At 41.9% G+C, this 19085-nt stretch overlaps 2 protein-coding genes across 2 annotated transcripts; one reads left to right on the top strand and one right to left on the bottom strand.

Moving 5' to 3' along the window:
- Positions 1-5030: 5030 nt before the first annotated feature.
- hcar1-3 (hydroxycarboxylic acid receptor 1-3) lies at positions 5031-12449 on the bottom strand. Its single transcript, XM_031579273.2, has 4 exons — positions 10581-12449; positions 9640-9715; positions 8565-8828; positions 5031-7428 (listed from the first exon to the last, which is right to left on the bottom strand). Exon 4 carries the CDS (start codon positions 7162-7164, stop codon positions 6178-6180), a length of 987 nt encoding a protein of 328 aa, XP_031435133.1. The 5' UTR covers positions 7165-7428; positions 8565-8828; positions 9640-9715; positions 10581-12449; the 3' UTR covers positions 5031-6177.
- A 1434-nt stretch (positions 12450-13883) lies between these two features.
- Positions 13884-16791, top strand: LOC105900048 (transmembrane protein 229B-like). The gene is made up of 2 exons (XM_012827300.3): positions 13884-14275; positions 15024-16791. The coding sequence occupies exons 1-2, from the start codon at positions 14227-14229 to the stop codon at positions 15515-15517; spliced, it is 543 nt and encodes a 180-aa protein (XP_012682754.1). The 5' UTR covers positions 13884-14226; the 3' UTR covers positions 15518-16791.
- The last annotated feature ends 2294 nt before the right edge of the window (positions 16792-19085 follow it).

The following is a 19085-nucleotide window of genomic DNA, read 5'->3' as shown; positions in this document are numbered from 1 at the left end:
CTGCTGCACTGCTAACTGCATTGCATCTATTTAATTTTCCACCTCTATTTGTGTGATTTTCTTTAGAGATTTACCATTCACTCTGCCAAACTGCTCCTCACTGAGAGAATACTGAGAGAATACCTTCATGGCCTTCTGCTCCTCACTGGGAGAGGGATTCAGTCAATAGTGTATCAGTCAAGGACTGTTCAGCGGGATGTCCACTTGAAAAGAAGAACGAAGAACATTCCGGAATGACTGACGTGAGCTGTGAGCTGACATGAGTGGGAACAAGACGTGTGTCTGTATGCATGACTGAGGGAGACAAAGAGAGACAAAGACTATGCTAGTATAAGAGAGATGAAAAAGTGACAGATTAGACACAAATGATGCTGTAAACATGCATGTGTCAGTAAGTTACATAAGGCATGGAAGGTACATCAACACAGGCACAATGGGCTACTCATTACATTTCAACTTTAGCTTTTAGTGCCATTAACAATGTCCATCTACTTTACTATGCGCAAGGCCTAAGGCCTAAGGCCTTGAGAGTGAGCACACAGGCAATGGGGACCAGAGCAGCTCAAAGGAGGGACACTGCCTGAGGAAAAGAGAGAGTGTGTGTGTGTGTGTGTGTGTGTGTGTGTGTGTGTGTGTGTGTGTGTGTGTGTGTGTGTGTGTGTGTGTGTGTGTGTGGTGTGTGTGTTATGGGCCAGGGCAGCAAGAGTAACACGTTTATAAAATGGTTTCAACTGGATGGCCTTGTGTTTCTGCATCGATCATGTAACAGACTTTAGTTCCATTAGCTGGCATACTAATTCACTGAGAGATGTATTTCCTTAATTTCATCTCTTGGCTTAAATGAGGCGAATGATGCTAAGGGCATAGAATATGTCCACACTGAGGAGATGAATGGCTAAAACCCTCAGTGGATATCTGCTTTGACTGAGAGCCCTACTCTGGCTCCCACTCACGTCTCTGGCCTATCATGAGGTGATTCAACCCCTTGGTCTTTGCCTGTCTGTTTAGACTGACACCTGGTGTGAGTCACCACTCTGCCCAGTGGAGCTACGGCACAAACAGACTTGTTTGCTTTTATGGTACTGAACGGCTTAGTGAAGTTCTGACACCCCAGATACTGGCACTGGAATTGTTGACACACAGTCACACATGCACACACACACACACCACAAACACACACACACACACTCTCTCTCTCTCTCTAACACACACACACACACACACACACACACAATGCACACACACACGCAGTTTTTGTTCATTCCTGTACTTTCCCGTTGACATTACTGACTTTTTCTTTTACACTGACACCAGTGTTATTAGGGAGGATGAAACGCACTGTATATTGACTGTGTGAAGCCTTTTGTGCCTACTGCTAGATTGAATATGATTATTATATTGTATTGTTTTGTATGTGTGTGCCATGTCAAGAGCGAGCGAGAGGGAAAGAGAAAGAGAGAAATTGCTATATCCATGCATGTGCAGGACTATGTGTAGATAAGGCAATGCAGCAGAAAATGATTAGGTTCTTATAATTTCAAGCCATTGCAATTCAAATCCATCAATCAGACATGCTGCAGAGTCAATGAAGTCCTTCAAATAACATCCCAAATGTCACATGAATACCAAGCAGGATTTTAATTGGTTTTTAAGGTTGTGAGGAGCTTAATTGTAGTCCCAATGGAGTTGCACTAAGCATCCCAGTATATAGCTTTTATAGTCTGAAAGCAATACAGCACAGCCTTCTCTAGCCTACATCAGGAGATACAAGACCATACACAGCATTTCAGACCCAATGGCTCTATACTGCCCCCGCTGGTCCCAGGTTTGTATGGCACCTTCAAATAATTTGCTTTTAGTGTGTGCTTGACCATGCATTGAAGACAAGTTTCAGTCTGGACTTTTTCTTGTTTTGGTACTTGAGTCATATCCTGTTATGTTGCTGTTTAATCTGTTTTGTTTCCTCCTTGGCCATGTGCTTTTTGTTTATTTATGTTTGCCATGTGTTTCTAACCCCACACCTTATGTTTTGTGTCATTGTTCGTTTCCCACCATTTTCTTTGCTAACTTCTTTCTTATTGTCTCTGCCTGTTTGCTGATTTCTTTTCGCTCTCTCTCATCGCTCAGTGTTGTCTGCCTGCTTGTTTGCTGTGTTTCTTCCTTAAGTGATGTTCACTTGTGGTTGTTCCTTCTGGCTGTGGTGTTGTGCATTTGGGTCCTCTCTATTGCTGTACCTGTCAACAAGACTGTGGTGAAAGCATTGATAATGTGAAGGGTGAAATACCACCGTCTGCTCAGCCAAAATGGAATGTGAGACAGTAATGTCTACCTTGTCAATGTGCTTCGGTCCCCATCATTTCTCACAAACGAGCCACTCTCACACACAGGTCCTCTAACTCATTTCTTTTAGGTGTGATTGCAAGAGTAGGGATCTTAAGTGAAAGAGCACTTTCCATAGTCCAGAGTCAAACATTTATACACCTGTCAAGACAAAACAGCTGCAGTATATTTAGGTATATCCGTAAAAAAAAATGTAACTGATACTTTTCCCCCTGTTTTCTATTCCTTCCCTGTTGGCAGTTGAATTAAACGTTTAGTTATATGGCAATACTAAGCAGTACTTGTGTCATATTCGTAACAGCTATTTATAATTAAATAATTGAGCCTGCTCGGGCAAGAACTGAATATTAGCTTATCAGCCTATTGTGAATCATACCAAGACGTTTTTTAAAACTATTTTTGATACAGCCAGTTTTGAATATAGTTTGTGTTGAAAGGGCATTAAAAGAGGCAGGAGTTGGCTGAGGAGGCAAAACGGGAGGTGCGTGTGTGTGTGTGTGGGTGTGGGTGTGGGTGTGTGTGTGTGTGTGTGTGTGTGTGTGTGTGTGTGTGTGTGTATGATTGCGTATATGAGAGAGGGAGAAATGGATAGACAGCAGTGTCTGTGACCATGAATGTATAGGATTTGCACTTGCATGCAGTTAGAACCCTGAGGCATTCTGGAAATCCTCCTCTCTTTGCCATTACTGAGATCGAAGAGGAAAAAACAGTGAGAGAGACACTAACCAGGACGTGCTGCCGAAGTTTGATTAATTGCTTTAGGTATAGACTTATTAAAATCCATCCAAAGTTACACACAATTAAAATCCTTCCAGCAGAGAGAAGTTGTACGGGGCAATTAAGTCCTTGAATTAACATTCAAAATGTCACATGAATACCAATCAGTATTTTCATTGGTTAATGTTGCCTTAACGAGCTTTATTCCAGCAGTCCATCTGGATTTACATACAGTATGCTAGCAGAAACACCTTAAGGCAACACAGGACACATTTGGCTCAACCTGCATCAGGTAATCCAGGGTCATTGCCCCGTCACAACACTGTCATTGATGACTACATACTGCCCTACCAGTTGATATAACATTAACATATAACATATAACCATTTCTGCTAATATACCCCCCCCTAAATCCTACACACTGTACCTTTAAAACAAGAGATACTCATGAACCACATGTAGCATTATTTGAGTCAAACAGATTCAACGCACACATTTGTTTTGGCTAACGCCAATGTGGACTGCTAAGTGTCAAAAGAGGCCAAAAGTGGCCGCTGTACAGGCAAAAACCAATATGACATATGGCCTCCCAAGAATTCAAATATATTCCGACCTTAAGATGGTCAAGCTATATTTCATCATTCTGTGAAGACACAATGAATAGTAGTTATGTAATGTGCAATTTACTCACATTTTGACCATATATTTTAGACCACTCCAAGGTTATTTACCGAAACAGTACTAAATCAAAAAGATCCCTAGGTTTCCAAAAATGTAAGGAACTATACATTGTGGTTGTGTTGGCTCTACACGAAAAGGGTGTGAAGCAGTAACAGTACACGTGCAGGACAGGGGTATATATCATAATATCATAGCGATGCATTGTGTCAAATCACAAGATATCGGCTAGTGAAGCGGTAGGTTTTTCCATTGAACGTTATTCACTAGTTGGCGCGACTCCACAGATTAATCGTAATGAGGTAGGCGTAATGCACCTCCTTGAGATTAACCTGCCACACAAATGTCATCGTTTTTGGCGAAACAGTTTTTGAGTTATTGACATGTGTCAGTTGCAGCACCCCCTATGAATGGAAATTCAAGAACCAATTCAGGAATCCAAACAACTTGGTAGTGATGCAGTGTGTGACATTTTGTGAACTTTGATCATTTACATCCAAAGATATTGGCTAGTGAAGCGCTATCATTTTGCATTAATCACTAGGTGGCGCTAGTCCACAAATGAGTTGTAATGAACCAGGGTCATGTGCCTCCTAGAGGCCAACTTGCCATAAAAGGTTTGACATTTTTGTGCCTTTCCCTATCAGTTACCAAGTTACTAGAAAGCTTGTCCCTTCATGGGACCCTTCTCTGGTGTTGGATGCACTGTCTCAACAGCCATTTGAGCCTATAGAGAACACAAGTTTGAAGCTGCTGTCCTTTAAAACAGCCCTGCTACTAGCACTGCACTGGCTACAACCAAGTGTGTTTGCGCTGTCGGTTCACCCCTCATGCCTGTAGTGATCTCCCAGCAGGGACAAGGTGTCTGTCAAACCTAACCCTGCTTTTATGCCAAAATGCTTCCCTGCATTTACCTGTGAAGTGGTGCAGTGAAGGACGAAGGCTTGCAGAGAGTGACCAGCTCTTTGTTGGTACAGACTTGGTACAATTGGATGGTTCTGCAGAGGTGGGGTATGGAGGTCCCTCCCATTGGTGAAGCTCTCCACTCAGTGTTTCAGTGAAATGGGGTTATTGCAAGTAACATATTGTTTTGTGCAACATTGCAAAATGGTTGTGTTGAAAGAAGGAGAAACTGATGCTTGTTATGTGGTACAGACATGCTAAGCACACACATGTTGAATACAGCCTGGCATGTGATAGGCTTGGGATAAACAACCTTTGAACTACCTCATAATTGTGCAGTCATCGAAAAATTACGGATTGCTTTCCTAAACAAAGCAGAAAGTAGTCAACAATGCCTTGGTTATCTTTTTATTTACAATTTAACGTGGAAAACGTGGAACATTTCTTGTATGAACATTGTAAAGCTATTTTGGATTTTGACTATGTAATATAACAAAATGGTTGGAATGCAGAGTAACACTCGATGGACTAAAATTTCCCATCAATTTTTATTTTATAAACAGAGAAATAATTCATCTTGCTTGAAGGGCAAATGTGCATTTTCAATGAAGGTCAATGAAGGTCATATCCAGAGGAAGCCCTGACAGTTTGTCCACCATGCACCTCCCAACCCCCTACAGGTAGATGAGACCTGAGAATGAAATATTTGATCTACCAGGAATTAAGTTAGAACGCGTATTCGAGTGATAATGTTTGTGTTATTATAAGCTTATGAATCGTTTTGAATGAGAGCACACAATGAGCACATGGTGGGACCAACTTTAAAGTGTCATTGCTGTTTGATGCTAAAATAGTTCTTATCATGGAACATGGTATTAAAGACTATTCTGTCAGGACAAAAATAACATAAAGATTTTCCTTCATATATAACAAAAAGCTACTGTTTCTTTAATATTTACATATTTACATCAGTATGTATCCTCTCAAAAGAGAACCGGATCTTGTATAGTCCTGAAACCTTCTGAAAGATACAGCATCCACCGTGTGCATGTTTGTCTCTATTCTACTTGAGACTGGACTTAAATTAGCTGGATTTCACATTCACAAATGAAATGAATTAGGGGGAATACTACAGAGGAGTTCCATGCTATCACAATAGCCCCTAGTAGCCTACCACTGCCACTAGCACCCTAAATCCTCTGTTCTTCATGTACTTTCTCCATATAAGCATGAGATGGAGGCGTACTAACCCCCGTGATTAGTCACTGGAAAGACCACGCCATCTGGGAGTGTTCAATAGGTTGACCAACCCCAAAGTAGAAGATAACACCAGGCTGCACCCCTAAGTGTCCATTAGCACACGATAATGATAACATACGATGACACCCCAGTATAGAATACAGTGTTAATTGGAAAGTCCAACTAATTCCATATGTTGGAATTTTGTGCTTTCACATAAAGCTTTAGCACCTCCAGACACAGACTCCTATACCTGTGCTCCTGGGTTGGACTGATTCAGGGGTGTCATTGATGGTTAATTTAGCCGTCGCTGGTCATGCTGCCTCTTCGGCTGAGTCGCAGATCCATGAAGCCCATCCGGTTAATGGAACCCTTGAGCGCGTTCCTGAACATGGAGCTGGAGAAGCAGTAGACGATGGGGTCCAGGGCGCTGTTCAGGTAGGTGAAGCCGATAGACAGGCTGAAGAGCTGGGTCAGTGTTTGGTAGCTCTCGCAGTCGTCTGGCCAGGTCTGCTTGTAAATGACAGACAGCAGGCCGGTAAGCACGCCGGGTGCAAAGCACACAAGGAACACCGCCACGATGACCCCCACAGTCCGGATGGCACGTTGCACCTTGCGCTCTCTGTCCATGTTGCGCTGGCGCAAGCTGCAGGCAATGCTGGCGGAACAGAAGATGAGCAGAAACAGCGGCAGCACAAACTCCAGCACAAACAGGAAATTATGCAGCCTGATGCCCAGCGGTGGTTTGGTATACGAGTCGAAGCTGCGGCACAGTGAGCGATTGTCGATGCCGGTCTTCATGAGCTGCGTGGCGAGCAGTGGTACCCGCAGACTGATCACCACCGCCCATGTGCAAGACGCCACCACCCAGGCCTGCTCCGGGGTCATGTGGTTGATGCGGTGGTGCGGGTGGACCACCTTGAAGTAGCGGTCAAGCGCCACAATGGTCATGAAGGCGATGCTGGCCGCACGGTTGACTGCCAGCATGAAGAGATTGACGCGGCACAAAGGCCCCCCGAAGGACCAGTCTTCCTTGTCTATCAGGTAGTCGATGCGGAAGGGCATGCTGACCAGCAGCAGGAAGTCGGCGATGACCAGGTTGATAAGGAAGATGACATTGGGCCGCCAGCCCTTCATGCGAAACCAGAAGATCCAGAGCGCCACCAGATTGCAGGGCAACCCCACCACCATCTCAATGATCATCACCGGGGGCAGCACGGCAGTCACCACCTTCTGAGAGGAATGGTTGCAATGGAAACTGGAAGAAGACATGTTGTTGGAATCCATGCTGACGATACACACACACACACACTCCAATGATCACAAAGAAGATTGCTTCTGGTCAAAATGTCTGTGGCTGTGCTTGTGTGAAAGGTTCTGCTGGGTTTGAAGTAAGATTTAAGCAATAGTGACGTGTGGATGAGTCACAGACAGGGCCAGTGTTTCATCTCACGTGGTCTTTCCTTCCTAAATGTCTCCTCTCTGACATTGATGTGGTTGCCCACCACAGGCTGTGGTCTTCCGTCTTTCTCTCTCTCTCTCTCTCTCTTCCTGTTTAAGGTTTAAAAGCACAGATTATTATTACACATCGGTTTAGCAGCAAAAGGACATAGATGTCAGGAAACACAAAGAAGCATTTTGAGTTTAAATTAAATTGTGTATAACAGTTTGGTCTCGAGTACACCCTCTGGTGTGTGCACAACATATTGCAGTTTCGCAACCATTAACATGTTGCTACAAGCTTCATAAGTTCTCAGTACTGTGAAGTTCAAGAACAAAACGGAAATGAAAAAAAAGGATGCCATCTTATCTTCGCTGCCACTTCCTGATTGTTAAACCGACCAATTACGTCTCTCTCCTCACTTCTGTCTACTACGCCGCCTCTTAGGGGCATGTTTATACAGTAGCTGCCTCTGGGATGGGCCGCTAACATATCACACAGCCTCATATAGCCTGATGTGATATCTATTAGAAAAACTCCTTTTGTTCAAGGGAACAATGATTGCAATGATCTGGAGAACAGCAACTTATCCCCAGTCCTACAAGGACAAAAACATTACATTTGGTAGTTGCATGGAGCATAGACTGTATCGGTGCTTTGCTTTTTGCAAAGGTGCTTATGATTAATAGATGCCTTTTCTATGGTATCAGTGAACTACCATAAGGAAACCTCACTATGGTCCTTGACAATCTAAGCATCATTTTAATTACTGCAACACATAACACTAGCCCATGAGTAGTCCAGGAAATGATCATATCTACTGACTGACTGTGTAGACTGTAGGTCTTGAGCAGACAAAGGAGTTTGCTTTAGATTTGTTTTATTTGTAAATCTTTTCTATCTCGAGCAAACAAATCAAACATAATTAAATGGGGTAATAAATGGGTGGTTTATTTCACCCCCTCTGCTGTCAGAGTGCATTCCACTTCCTGTTTGAATTTTGAAACGTTTTTAGAGAACATTGCAAGACTTGTCATAAGACTTGATATAAGCTCTACATCCATGTAAATTGTCAATTATATATATATATATATGTATATGTAGTTATATAGTTGTCATGCTATTTAAGGTTTTATTCAGAGAAAGCATTAATGTTGATTATAATGGTACAAAACTATACCCACTAAATAACTAGACTTACTAAATACTGAACTCACTTATGAATCAAAATCTTCCATTGACTTACCACTATTTAGCTTTGGATCCAGTCACAGAATCTTTACGTCACGGTTCCAGACCCAGATGATGGTACAGTAAGTTCACCCTCTATGTGAGAGACTGTATGAGTGTGAGTGTGTGTTGTTCCTCAGGCGCTGCCTCCCTTCTGCTACTTGGCTTTAGAGTGATGCACTTCACCTCCTCTGAGGCTGCCCTTGCATCACAGGGGGAAGGAACTGCTCTTTCAGTCTGAGTTCAGCTGTTTTTAAAACAGAATATGTGGCTTTCCCTACTGTGTTTACAAAGAAAAGTAGAAAAAAGGAAAAACTCATATTATCATGTCAGTTAATCTCTTTAACTCCTTCTGTGTGTGTGTGTGTGTGTGTGTGTGAGTGTGAGAAGAGGGGGAAAGACGTCAATAGATGGTGGGCTAGATACAAACAGACTTCATGTTAGCAGTGAGGTCGCACTTCACACAACTCTCTTGCACGTGTGTAAATCCTCTAATAGTCCTCTAATAGGACCTAACTGATAAAGTTGACAGGATTCATAATTTTAGCGCTTAATTTGGAAAAGAGGTTATTTCCTGTCAGTGCTAATCCAGCCCCTGGCATGTCCTGGCATGATATGTTGGTGTCAAGGCCTGGAATGTCTTCAGCAAGGGCTCTGGCCTATCTTCTTTAAGCTTTTTTTTTTTTTTTTTCAATATCCAGCATAATCGTCTGGAGTGGATTTTTCTACAGACAAAGACTGTAGGCAAAGCCGGACGTCTATATATTTTCTTCAAAGTTGCTCACATTGACATTGAAATTACAAATGACCCTTCAACCTACAAACTACTTCACCAAGGGACTAGTTGATGACTTGCACCACAAAAGTGTGGTATATGTAAACAAATATCTTTTAAATTACTACTATTTTGTATTTCTTTTTTGTCACTGTGAACAATTGAATCCCTTCTCTATACCATGAATCCAGTCATCATAATCAGAAGGCTCTAGGTATGCAAAAAGTACTCGGCTGACTCAAGGTGCCTGTGATAACATCTATGCTGGTTTGCAGATACAGCTCCTTCTGCATCCTTTTCAAAACTGATATCTCACCTCACAGTTTCGTTCTTTCTCAGTAACGTTTGCAGTATGATGTGGGTGAAGTCTGCCTGTACGTGCCTTTCAGGGACTGTGAAATGAAAACATCTTTGAGCTCTGAGATGGACGTACATTAAAACTGTTCTCCAGACTATGAGTTTATTTATTTTTGTTAACTCGTTGTCTGTTCTCTAAATCACTTATAACTGATATCATATTACACATTGTTGTACTTAATTCCTTTTGCATTTTTATCTTTAAACTGCAATGTATGTATACCAGACAATATTGCAATAGTCTTCCAAAACATTGTATTTCAAAATGTGCAGACAACATGTCTTTTACACCTTCAGTTCTACACCGCACAGTACTAGACTTATGGAAAAAAATGACAGTCAAGTGAATTGTATACAAATAACTAGAAGGCATTTTAGGAAGGAAGAGTGTTGTAGATAGATAGATAGATAGATGGATACTTTATTAATCCAGAGGGAAATTTTGAATTTGTAACAATGACAAAGACTTTTAATGGTAATTTTCACTCTATTTGCTGTTGGGAAGTGGAGTGTTGAAATGCATATCCTGCTGGATCCATGGGGGTATTCCTTCAAGACTACCCCTGATCCACTTTCACTATAAGCGGGTGGAGTCAGGCTTGCTTCTCCTAAGAAATGTACTGGTGCTCATGTTTCTCACATCTTAGCATGACTTATTATGTAAGTAATTACGTAGTAGGAAAATGCTGGTACCAAATCTTGGAAGTAGCCTACGTAATTCATCTGATTAATCACTGGGTATTTCTGTCATTGCAAAACATCATTGTGAAATCCTTCTGTAATGATCCCATTTACAAAATGCCATTCAAACTGTAACACAGTCACTGTAGGATTTGCCTTGTTCAAACTTTTGTAAATGTTTTAATGTTTATTTGAAAGAAAAACATGAGTGCATCGTACCCAATGCACCTCACCAACTAAGTCCTCATTGGGTAGAAGAGCGCAGCAAATCGTTGTCATCACTGTGTCTCATCCACGTATCACTCTCACAACTATAAAAACACACAAATCAGCTACATTACCACAGTTGTAAAACATCCTGTTCAAAGCCAAAAAAACACTAACATAAGATAAATCCCCTCAAACAACATTTGCTCACAATTACAATGCAAACACCTGCGAATATACACGCAGATAGATTACATACAAGGTACGTGTAAACATAGCTACATAGTCTATTAGCATTAGCGTTGGGCCAATACTTAAGCATCATATCCTTGTGGTGGGTGCTTTTACTGAACTGAACTCATTCATCTCTATCTCCTGTCTGTGGCTGAGAATGAGAGGAGGAATGCGTGACTGTGCCTTAACTCCCATGTATCAGACCGTGCTTCTAAGTTTGTGTCACCGAGTTTGTGCTTGTTAAATATGGAGGCCCTTTCGATACACAGCCCTTGCACTTCTGTCTTTCTTTTCTTGCCTTGTTTAGCGGTAAAAGCTACACCAGATGATGAATTTCTTTGCTTTTCGTTTTATGTATTCATTGCTATCGGGATGTAAAAAGGATTTCAAGAAATGCTACAAAAAAATGCTTTTGAAATAAATCGCCTACCGTGTCTTTGAACTCAGTGCCTCTTAGTATACTCTCTAATGAGTCTAATCTAATGAAAGACCTATTTGACCTATGGTCTACCCACTGCTGCAGCTAAAGTTAGGCTCTCCATGGCCTCTCACCAAGTTATGTCTCTGACCGCTTATCACAGTCGGTGAGGTCCTCAGGCATTGGTCTTTTGTCTGTTCCAGAGGCCTGGCTGAAAACTAACGGGGACAGAGCATTTGCAGTCTGGGCCCGAGGCTCTGGAACAATCTGCCTGAAGAAGTCAGGTTGGCTGAGTCAGTGACTTCCTTTAAGTCCCTTCTTATAACATACTTTTATATGAGAGCCTTTCCTGATTTTGGTAGTTTCTAATTTCTTTTTAATTGTCTTTTATTTCCTTAAAATTGTATTTACCCTGTATTGGTGTACCACTGTATTCATTTTGATATACCTCATTGATTGTATCTGTTTTCTTTAAAATCCTGATGATTTTATTTAGCTGCCTCTGTGAAGCGCTTTGTAACATGGATTTTGAAAAGTGCTCTTTAAATAAAGATGACTAGTATTTAAATGATCCAGTTTGAATGTTTGGGCACTGACTCATGCTTTTGATCAGCAAGGATATATGCTGAACACTAAGAGGACCAACGCAAGGAAGCCAGAATAGACACACTCTCACACATGCATGCACACACATACACCACACACACACCCATCCACACACATGCACACACACTTATCACATCAGCTATAAATTGTCAACAAAAAGACAACAAAAAGACAACAAAAAAAGGCACTGATAAAAAAGCAGGCTTGCTTGCTCATTAATATATTGCAGCAATATATTTGGCAAGCATAAAAAAACCTACCTAATATTGCTCACGTAACATGGCGTGTTTTCTAGGAAGGACCTCATGTGTGTATGTGTGTGTGTGTGTCTATTTTGGTTTTCTAGTCATCACAACTGAAAGAGGCGACACAGCAGTCCCTGTAAGTGTTACATGCAAATGCATGTGTCTCATTCTGCAGCTTGACTGCCGTGTGCTGATCACACAGTTCAAGGCGCCCATGTGCTTTACAGTTGCCTCCTACTCTTTACCTGACAAAATGTGTTTTTATTTATTTTATTTAGATTTTATATAAGTTTTACCAGAACCATCACCACCACAGTCAAAGGTTCACAGCCATTGTTTTCAAACAGGTTTTGCAGTAATACTCAGATTTGCATGCAGTTTACAAAATGGCAGCAATGCTGTGAAAAATGACCGACACATTGTGGTTGAGAATAATAATTCAGCAAAATCAGCTTTTATTTGTTTGACGCTTGCTTTGGTTGCTATATGGATTTGTTTTCATCTGATATCATCATATGTTATCAGGTGAAAATATAATATAAACTCTAACAATGTGTCACTATAAAGAGAGTTGGAGAGTAAGAACTGTACAAACTGTGTTTGTATCTGACTGTACACACATTGGGGGCAGTGGGGGTGGGGGGGCGGTGCAGAGGATGGACTCTGATCTGACCCGAGGAGTAATTTTCCTTCTTTATTACAGGACAGAGAAAAGTAAACAGTGTGGACACCCTAACGGCACCATGACAGACCTCAGCTTATCACTGAACACAAAAACACGAGATCCACCACAGCTCTGACTGGAGCTCTGAACTCTGTGCTTTGCCATCAGCTCTGAACTGTGTGCTTTGCCATCAGTACGTTAGAAAAAGGGTCTGAACCCTGATATATGTGTAAAATTGTGTATTTATGTATGTATGGGTTAGGTGAAAATTCACTCAAGTTACCTCAGGACTCTGGAGTTGCATAAGAGTATATTTATTCAACAACAACAACCTTATCGGGCTCACCCACGTCCTGGCAGGCCAGCAAGAGCAGTCCCAGACGCCAGCAGACGATAGAGAATTATTAAACACATCACACAACGTTTATAGACAAACAAGTTAGCATTCTTTGACGCCAAAACAATTTGTCAGCAGGGATAACCACGTGGTGGGTCTCTGACGTCCGAGGTCATCTTACTATGCTTTCTGTCATGCAAGGATGTCAGTTTTACACAAGGTTGAAAGAAGCATTGTTTGACCCTTCTTATCACCGCTGACCCAAACATGCTCTTACACATATGCAGACTAAGTGGCGTCTGCAACAGCCTTTGGGTGGTGAATGGGCATAATTAGCTCGATTGTCCACACCTGGGGAGGATAAAAAGCCATGCTGTTCGCCCTCAGAAAGGGGCCTTGCATTCTCACCATGCGTTTGATGCTGGTGTGCACACTACGGATTTTTGGCGTTTGGCACTAACTATTTTATTCTGTATTATTGTATTATTGAAAATAAACCCTATTTTTGTATACTCTTTGGTCTGTCTCCAATTTACGTTGCAGTTCACGAGCTGGGTTGTAACAAGCAGGTCAAGCTTGAATGAGCATAGCAGAGACATGGTGGGCATGGTTTAGGAACACATCAGGTACCTCTCATTGGTGATTGATGGTGAACGTCTGTCTGTCTTTCCAGCAGTGCCAACTTGTGACACCCACCCTTCTCACCCCTTATCAGTAGCACAGTGCCCATCCCAATGGACTCTTGCAACCCACCCAATCCCCCTCCACCCCCCGCACGCACACCACGCCCGTCACCCCCTGCCCCTGCCAGATAAGCCCTACAGTCAATGACAGAGTACGGAAAGACATCTCTTCTCTTTCTCTCTTTTGGTCATTCTTCTTTTTTTTATATTTGACATTTGCATCTTACATCTCAGGTGTAGTGTGGGCTGCTCACCTGTCGTCAGGTGAGGGAGGTGTCTGTCTTCCATAGCTGCTTCCGGAACCCTTACCACTGAGCGCAGCAGTAGCTGGTCATCCCCTGCCAGCTATCCTCTCTGCCGCTGGTTTAATGTTTAACTCAGGACAAATGCGGGACAGGGTAGGAGAAGAGAGCACGCACACAGATATCTTATGAGATGAGACGGAGCCTAGCGGATCAGCACTGAGAGAGCATGGCGACCAGCAATCGAGCATGGAAAAGGGAAGGAGCCAGGCTAACATGTGAGTAATAGAGGCCAATCAGTGTGTTCAGGTTGTATATAATTACTAACACACACACGCGCGCTCACTCATTTACTCTCACACAAATACACATCACATACATACATACGCATGTTTGTCTGTGTGTGCGGCTGACATCATCATCAGCACTATATGATTCTGAATGATTACTAATTTATAATTTAGTGTGGTGACACAAGGCTAACATAAATGAATAGTATGTGTTTCACTGGGTGCATATTTATAGTATATTGTACGTGTGTCCAATGTATTGTAGAATAGTATATTGTATTGAGGTATAGTATGTAGTACATTGTAAGCATGTGTCTGTATGTGCTTGGTCATGTGTCTGTGTATTTTTATGTTTTTGTAAGTGTACTGCATAAGTCACAAACTCTTGCACAAATAGGCAAAGTGGCCAAATAGGCAGAGTTAAAAAGTTATCAAACTAGATTTTAAAGAGCGAAGGAAATGTGTGGAGACCACAATCAATATTGTTTGATAAATAACCAGAGAGGTTTTGCTAAATCATTAACACTAATCGATGAATGAAGCATTGCCTGTGTGTGTGTGTGTGTGTGTGTGTGTGTGCTTTTACTGCTACATGTGTGAATACAACATGTATGTATAACAGTGGTTAATGGTTATGTACTATATGCATGTGTGTGTGTTTGTGTGTGTGTGTGTGTGTGTGTGTGTGTGTGTGTGTGTGTGTGTGTGTGTGTGTGTGTGTGTGCTATCACTACAGCAAGGGACAAGGGTGATACAAAAGTTGCTGAGTCATCCAGTGGCCGTCAGACGCCCACGCGGCGACCTCTGCCTCCTCTGGCACGCCTCTACATCTACGCTCTCCACGGCCTGTTCTGTGAGGTGGCCTTCACCGCCGTATTCGACTGCTGCCTCACCTTCGACCCCCGTCTGCCCGGGCACACCAGCCTCTGGGCGCTGCTCATCTATGGCTCGGCCGTCTTCGTCCTGGAGGACCTGAGCTTGTGGCTGAACCGCAAGCGCTGCCCCCTGCTGGCCCGGATGATCCTCTACACTCTTGTGACCTACCTGTGGGAGTTCACCAGCGGGTTCTTGCTGAGATTGGTAGGGGCGTGCCCGTGGGATTACTCCCAGTTCCAGTACAACTTCTTAGGCCTGGTGACATTGGAGTACGCCATTCCCTGGGCTCTAGTGTCGCTGATCGCCGAGAAACTTCTAGTCCCCTACACGTTGAGGCTACGCCTTGAGAGCTGAACACGTCGGATGCTCCCGTAGAACTGACTTGGTGCTAGTGATCTCAGAATCATGGGGGTCAATGCTCAGGAAGGACAACTACTAGTTCTTGCTTTTTTTGTTTAATAAGTGGCTGAATGAAGTGAATGTTTATATCACTGTGAATGGGAAAGACCTCAACTTTTCTCCTGTAATGGGAGCCTTTCAAGTGCCTCGGAACTGAACTAAACAAGGATAGGTGGCCCCAAACTGTCAAAAGATATTTACAGACCTAAAATAATTTTGAAATTTTGCCATTACAATTCATCTTGATTATTTCTTTACTTCTTCATTTGTTATTCATCAGCTTACAATTTTCATGGACAGGAATACCTAAAGAATTTTTTGACAAAAAAAAATTGAAATGGGCTTAAAGTACATATATAATGCACTAGAATATTGGGAAATGCTGTATTTTACATACGTATTTCATTTCTAGAAGCACTTTCTGACCATTAAAACTACACGTTGCACCTTGAAAGCCTCCTGGCTTTTTCAAGCCCCGGAGTTTCAAGGGAATCTTTTTGTTGGTTCGTTGTTATCTCTTCTAGCCTGGCAACTGAGGTCATATGTGCAGGCATGCTTTGTATCCAACTTCTTTAGTGAAACATTTCTATATAAAAATACCTCAGGTTCATAACTGGATGCACTTCATATGTGGAACTACAAACTGCATTAAATCTCTACTACTCTGAGTACAGTAGCAGCACACTTTTCAGAACACATTTTATGAATGGACTGCAACACTGACCTCGTTGTGTAGGATCACTGGCATTCTGATAAGAGGACACCTTCACTCAAACATGTGCACTTGGACTTTTTTTTCGTGCATAAGGCCACTCTCATAGTACATTTGAAGCCACATTAGTTAACACAGTCACTTGCAATATGCAGTGCTTCGGTAGTTTTTGTATACGTCATGTATTTTTGCTCTCTCTCTCTCTCTGTCTCTGTTTGCCTTTGGCCATTGCTTGCGTGTGAGTGATTTACAGAAACCAAAAGACAAGCTTTACTTGCTTTGTGAGCTCCCTATCTCACTGCATTACTACTGCAATAATTTATCTTGCTCCTGATAATAAGACATTGAGATAAACACTCCTGCAGCCTCCCTCTTCGAGTAAACTCACTCAAATACTAATGAATGACAGTGGCACACAGGAGGGAATGACTGACTGAGTGAATGAGCTCTTGTTTTTTGTTTTTTGTTTTTGTTTTTTACACATTTTTTTTAAAATAAAGTTCAATTCATCCGTGAATGTTTTGTTGGTAAATGTATTTGTATTGTGTCAGAAAATACCTTCAGAATATTAAACATGTCAACATGTTTATTCCCAGGCAGGAAAAAAGTACAGCCCCTGCTTGAGAGCCAGATGGGCAGCCGTGTCTGTGGTGTCCTCTACAAATTCAGAGGTATCCATGGAGTTATATTGAAAGCAGTGTGTGGCTCACTGTCAGTAGACCAGCTGTGGCCCAACACAAAAGGGAAACAAGTATAGAGGTAGTGTTGACAGAGTTCACACTATAAACCCTCATTTCACACATTTGATGGGTGTTTCTAGAAACATGGGGTGTGGCGTTTGTGTGAGTGCAAGATTATGCTGAGACTCACAGTGTGTGTGCGGGATCATGTTTGGAACTATTGCCTTATAATTATTGATACTAAACTTTTATTGATATGAGTAAAATGATAAAAAAAATTATGTATTTCTGGTGCTTTTGGATCCTAGCCTTCAAAGATGCCACATTCATCTGATATGCAATAAAAAAGCACCTACATAGACCAGTAACCAGGACACACTATAACTTAAAATACCTTTAATACTCTATTTTTAGAATGTCCAAAATGTGTATGGCTTCCTAATAATGCTCAGATGAGCTTGTTCAGGATAGGATGTGTAGGCCACTGCAGTATAGTGAGCAAGTCCTGAGCATTTCAGGATAGAGGCTATGTATCCATGGTCACATGGCCTACTAACATAGTTAATATCAATCTATTATCAGTTCAGCAATGTATAGTCAAGATCATGTAACACTGTATATTGCAGTTAAATCTAGCTAGATAAATGTTAACTCACTGTACACATCGTTGAAGGGTAATTCCAAAAAATATGTCAGAACTTGCCAGAAAGGACACATTACATCCCCACATGTAATCGAAGAAGGTTGGTACTACATCTCCTAGACTTCCTCAGAGGGGACAGTGTTACATTTTCCCATAAATTTATAATCCTCACACTGAGGGCGGGAGAGAAGAGCCAAGCAGCAGAAGATTAGAACGCTACAGGCCCTCTTTCTCTGCCTCGACTGTCTCTAGCATTAAAGACAGAAAAAGACTATTTAAGTTCAGTTCTGTGTGTCTGCATTCAGTATTAATGCTAATAGATACTAATAGATATACTAGTGGCTATGACTTTCTATGAACCTCCATTTTGTGTTAGACATAAAAACAAACAAACAAGTAAACAAGACTCTAAGGGTATTGGACATGATCCAGCTACTCTTTTAACCATTCCTTTATTGGATGCTGGTAAATACACATAATTTGAAATAGTTCAATATCTTGTGTTAGACTGACAACAGCCCAGCACAGTTCAAACCAACATCACTGTAACACACAAGGCCAAGTTCAACTGCAAGCATTGCCATAGCAACAATAAGGATGAAAGCAACGTTTATGAATTTGGACTAGGTCAATGTCATGAAATTAGGAACCCATAGTGACTAAAAGGCTGTGCCCCGACACTGTTCATAGCATGTTAATAACTCAAGGCCTCACAGGAGTTCTGGAGAGGGAGTGTATAAATATGCCTAGGTCACTCCTAGGGAAAGAACCATGAATCACACAAAGCCAAAAGATAATCTCAATTTACAGCAGAAGTGTGTGTGTGTGATGAGGCAGGATGTGCTATTCTACTGTGTACCACATCCTGATTTCACAGAAGTATTTCTAATCTGCTATGGTCGAGTGCTTCTGTGTCATTCTTTCAGTCACTCTCTTCTCATTCTTCCTGAATCCTTTATGTATTCCTTCTTCCTATCAATCATTGCGACATGCAAGTGGGCTGGTAACGTCAGAGGTGCGTTTACATTGTCACCCCCCCCCCTGGTACAGAACATGCTAGAACATGAGGACACAACTATCACCACGCAGAGGGTGTAAACTTGTATTTCCCCACACCATATTTTCCCCCATGTTCCCATCACCTGCTGTGATAGAAAGACTGACACATTAAACAGGAAATGGGAGTGCAGACCGTCCTACTCGCAGGCCCATATGATACTCATGTTTGCGCACGTTCAAGCCCAAAATCCCAGAACTCTGCCAACAATGAACCCATAGTCTAGCTGCCAGACACCATCTCCACTTTCTCCGGTGTGTAATCTAGATGTGTTTCGTCGAGACATGATTCTCCTCCTGGCTGAGCACAGACACAGAGACTGAGACAAGAGCTGATGCAAAGAGCTAAACTTTACCTTATCTTAATACGAAGTACATCTTATGACAACATATACTTGTTAAATTACATTATACTAATCAAGTAGTAAATAA

The sequence above is a fragment of the Clupea harengus genome, chromosome 13, assembly GCF_900700415.2.
Source record: "Clupea harengus chromosome 13, Ch_v2.0.2, whole genome shotgun sequence".
NCBI classification, from domain to species: Eukaryota; Metazoa; Chordata; class Actinopteri; order Clupeiformes; family Clupeidae; genus Clupea; species Clupea harengus.
Note: the sequence above shows the minus strand (reverse complement) of the source record. Positions and strands in the feature narration are given on the sequence as shown.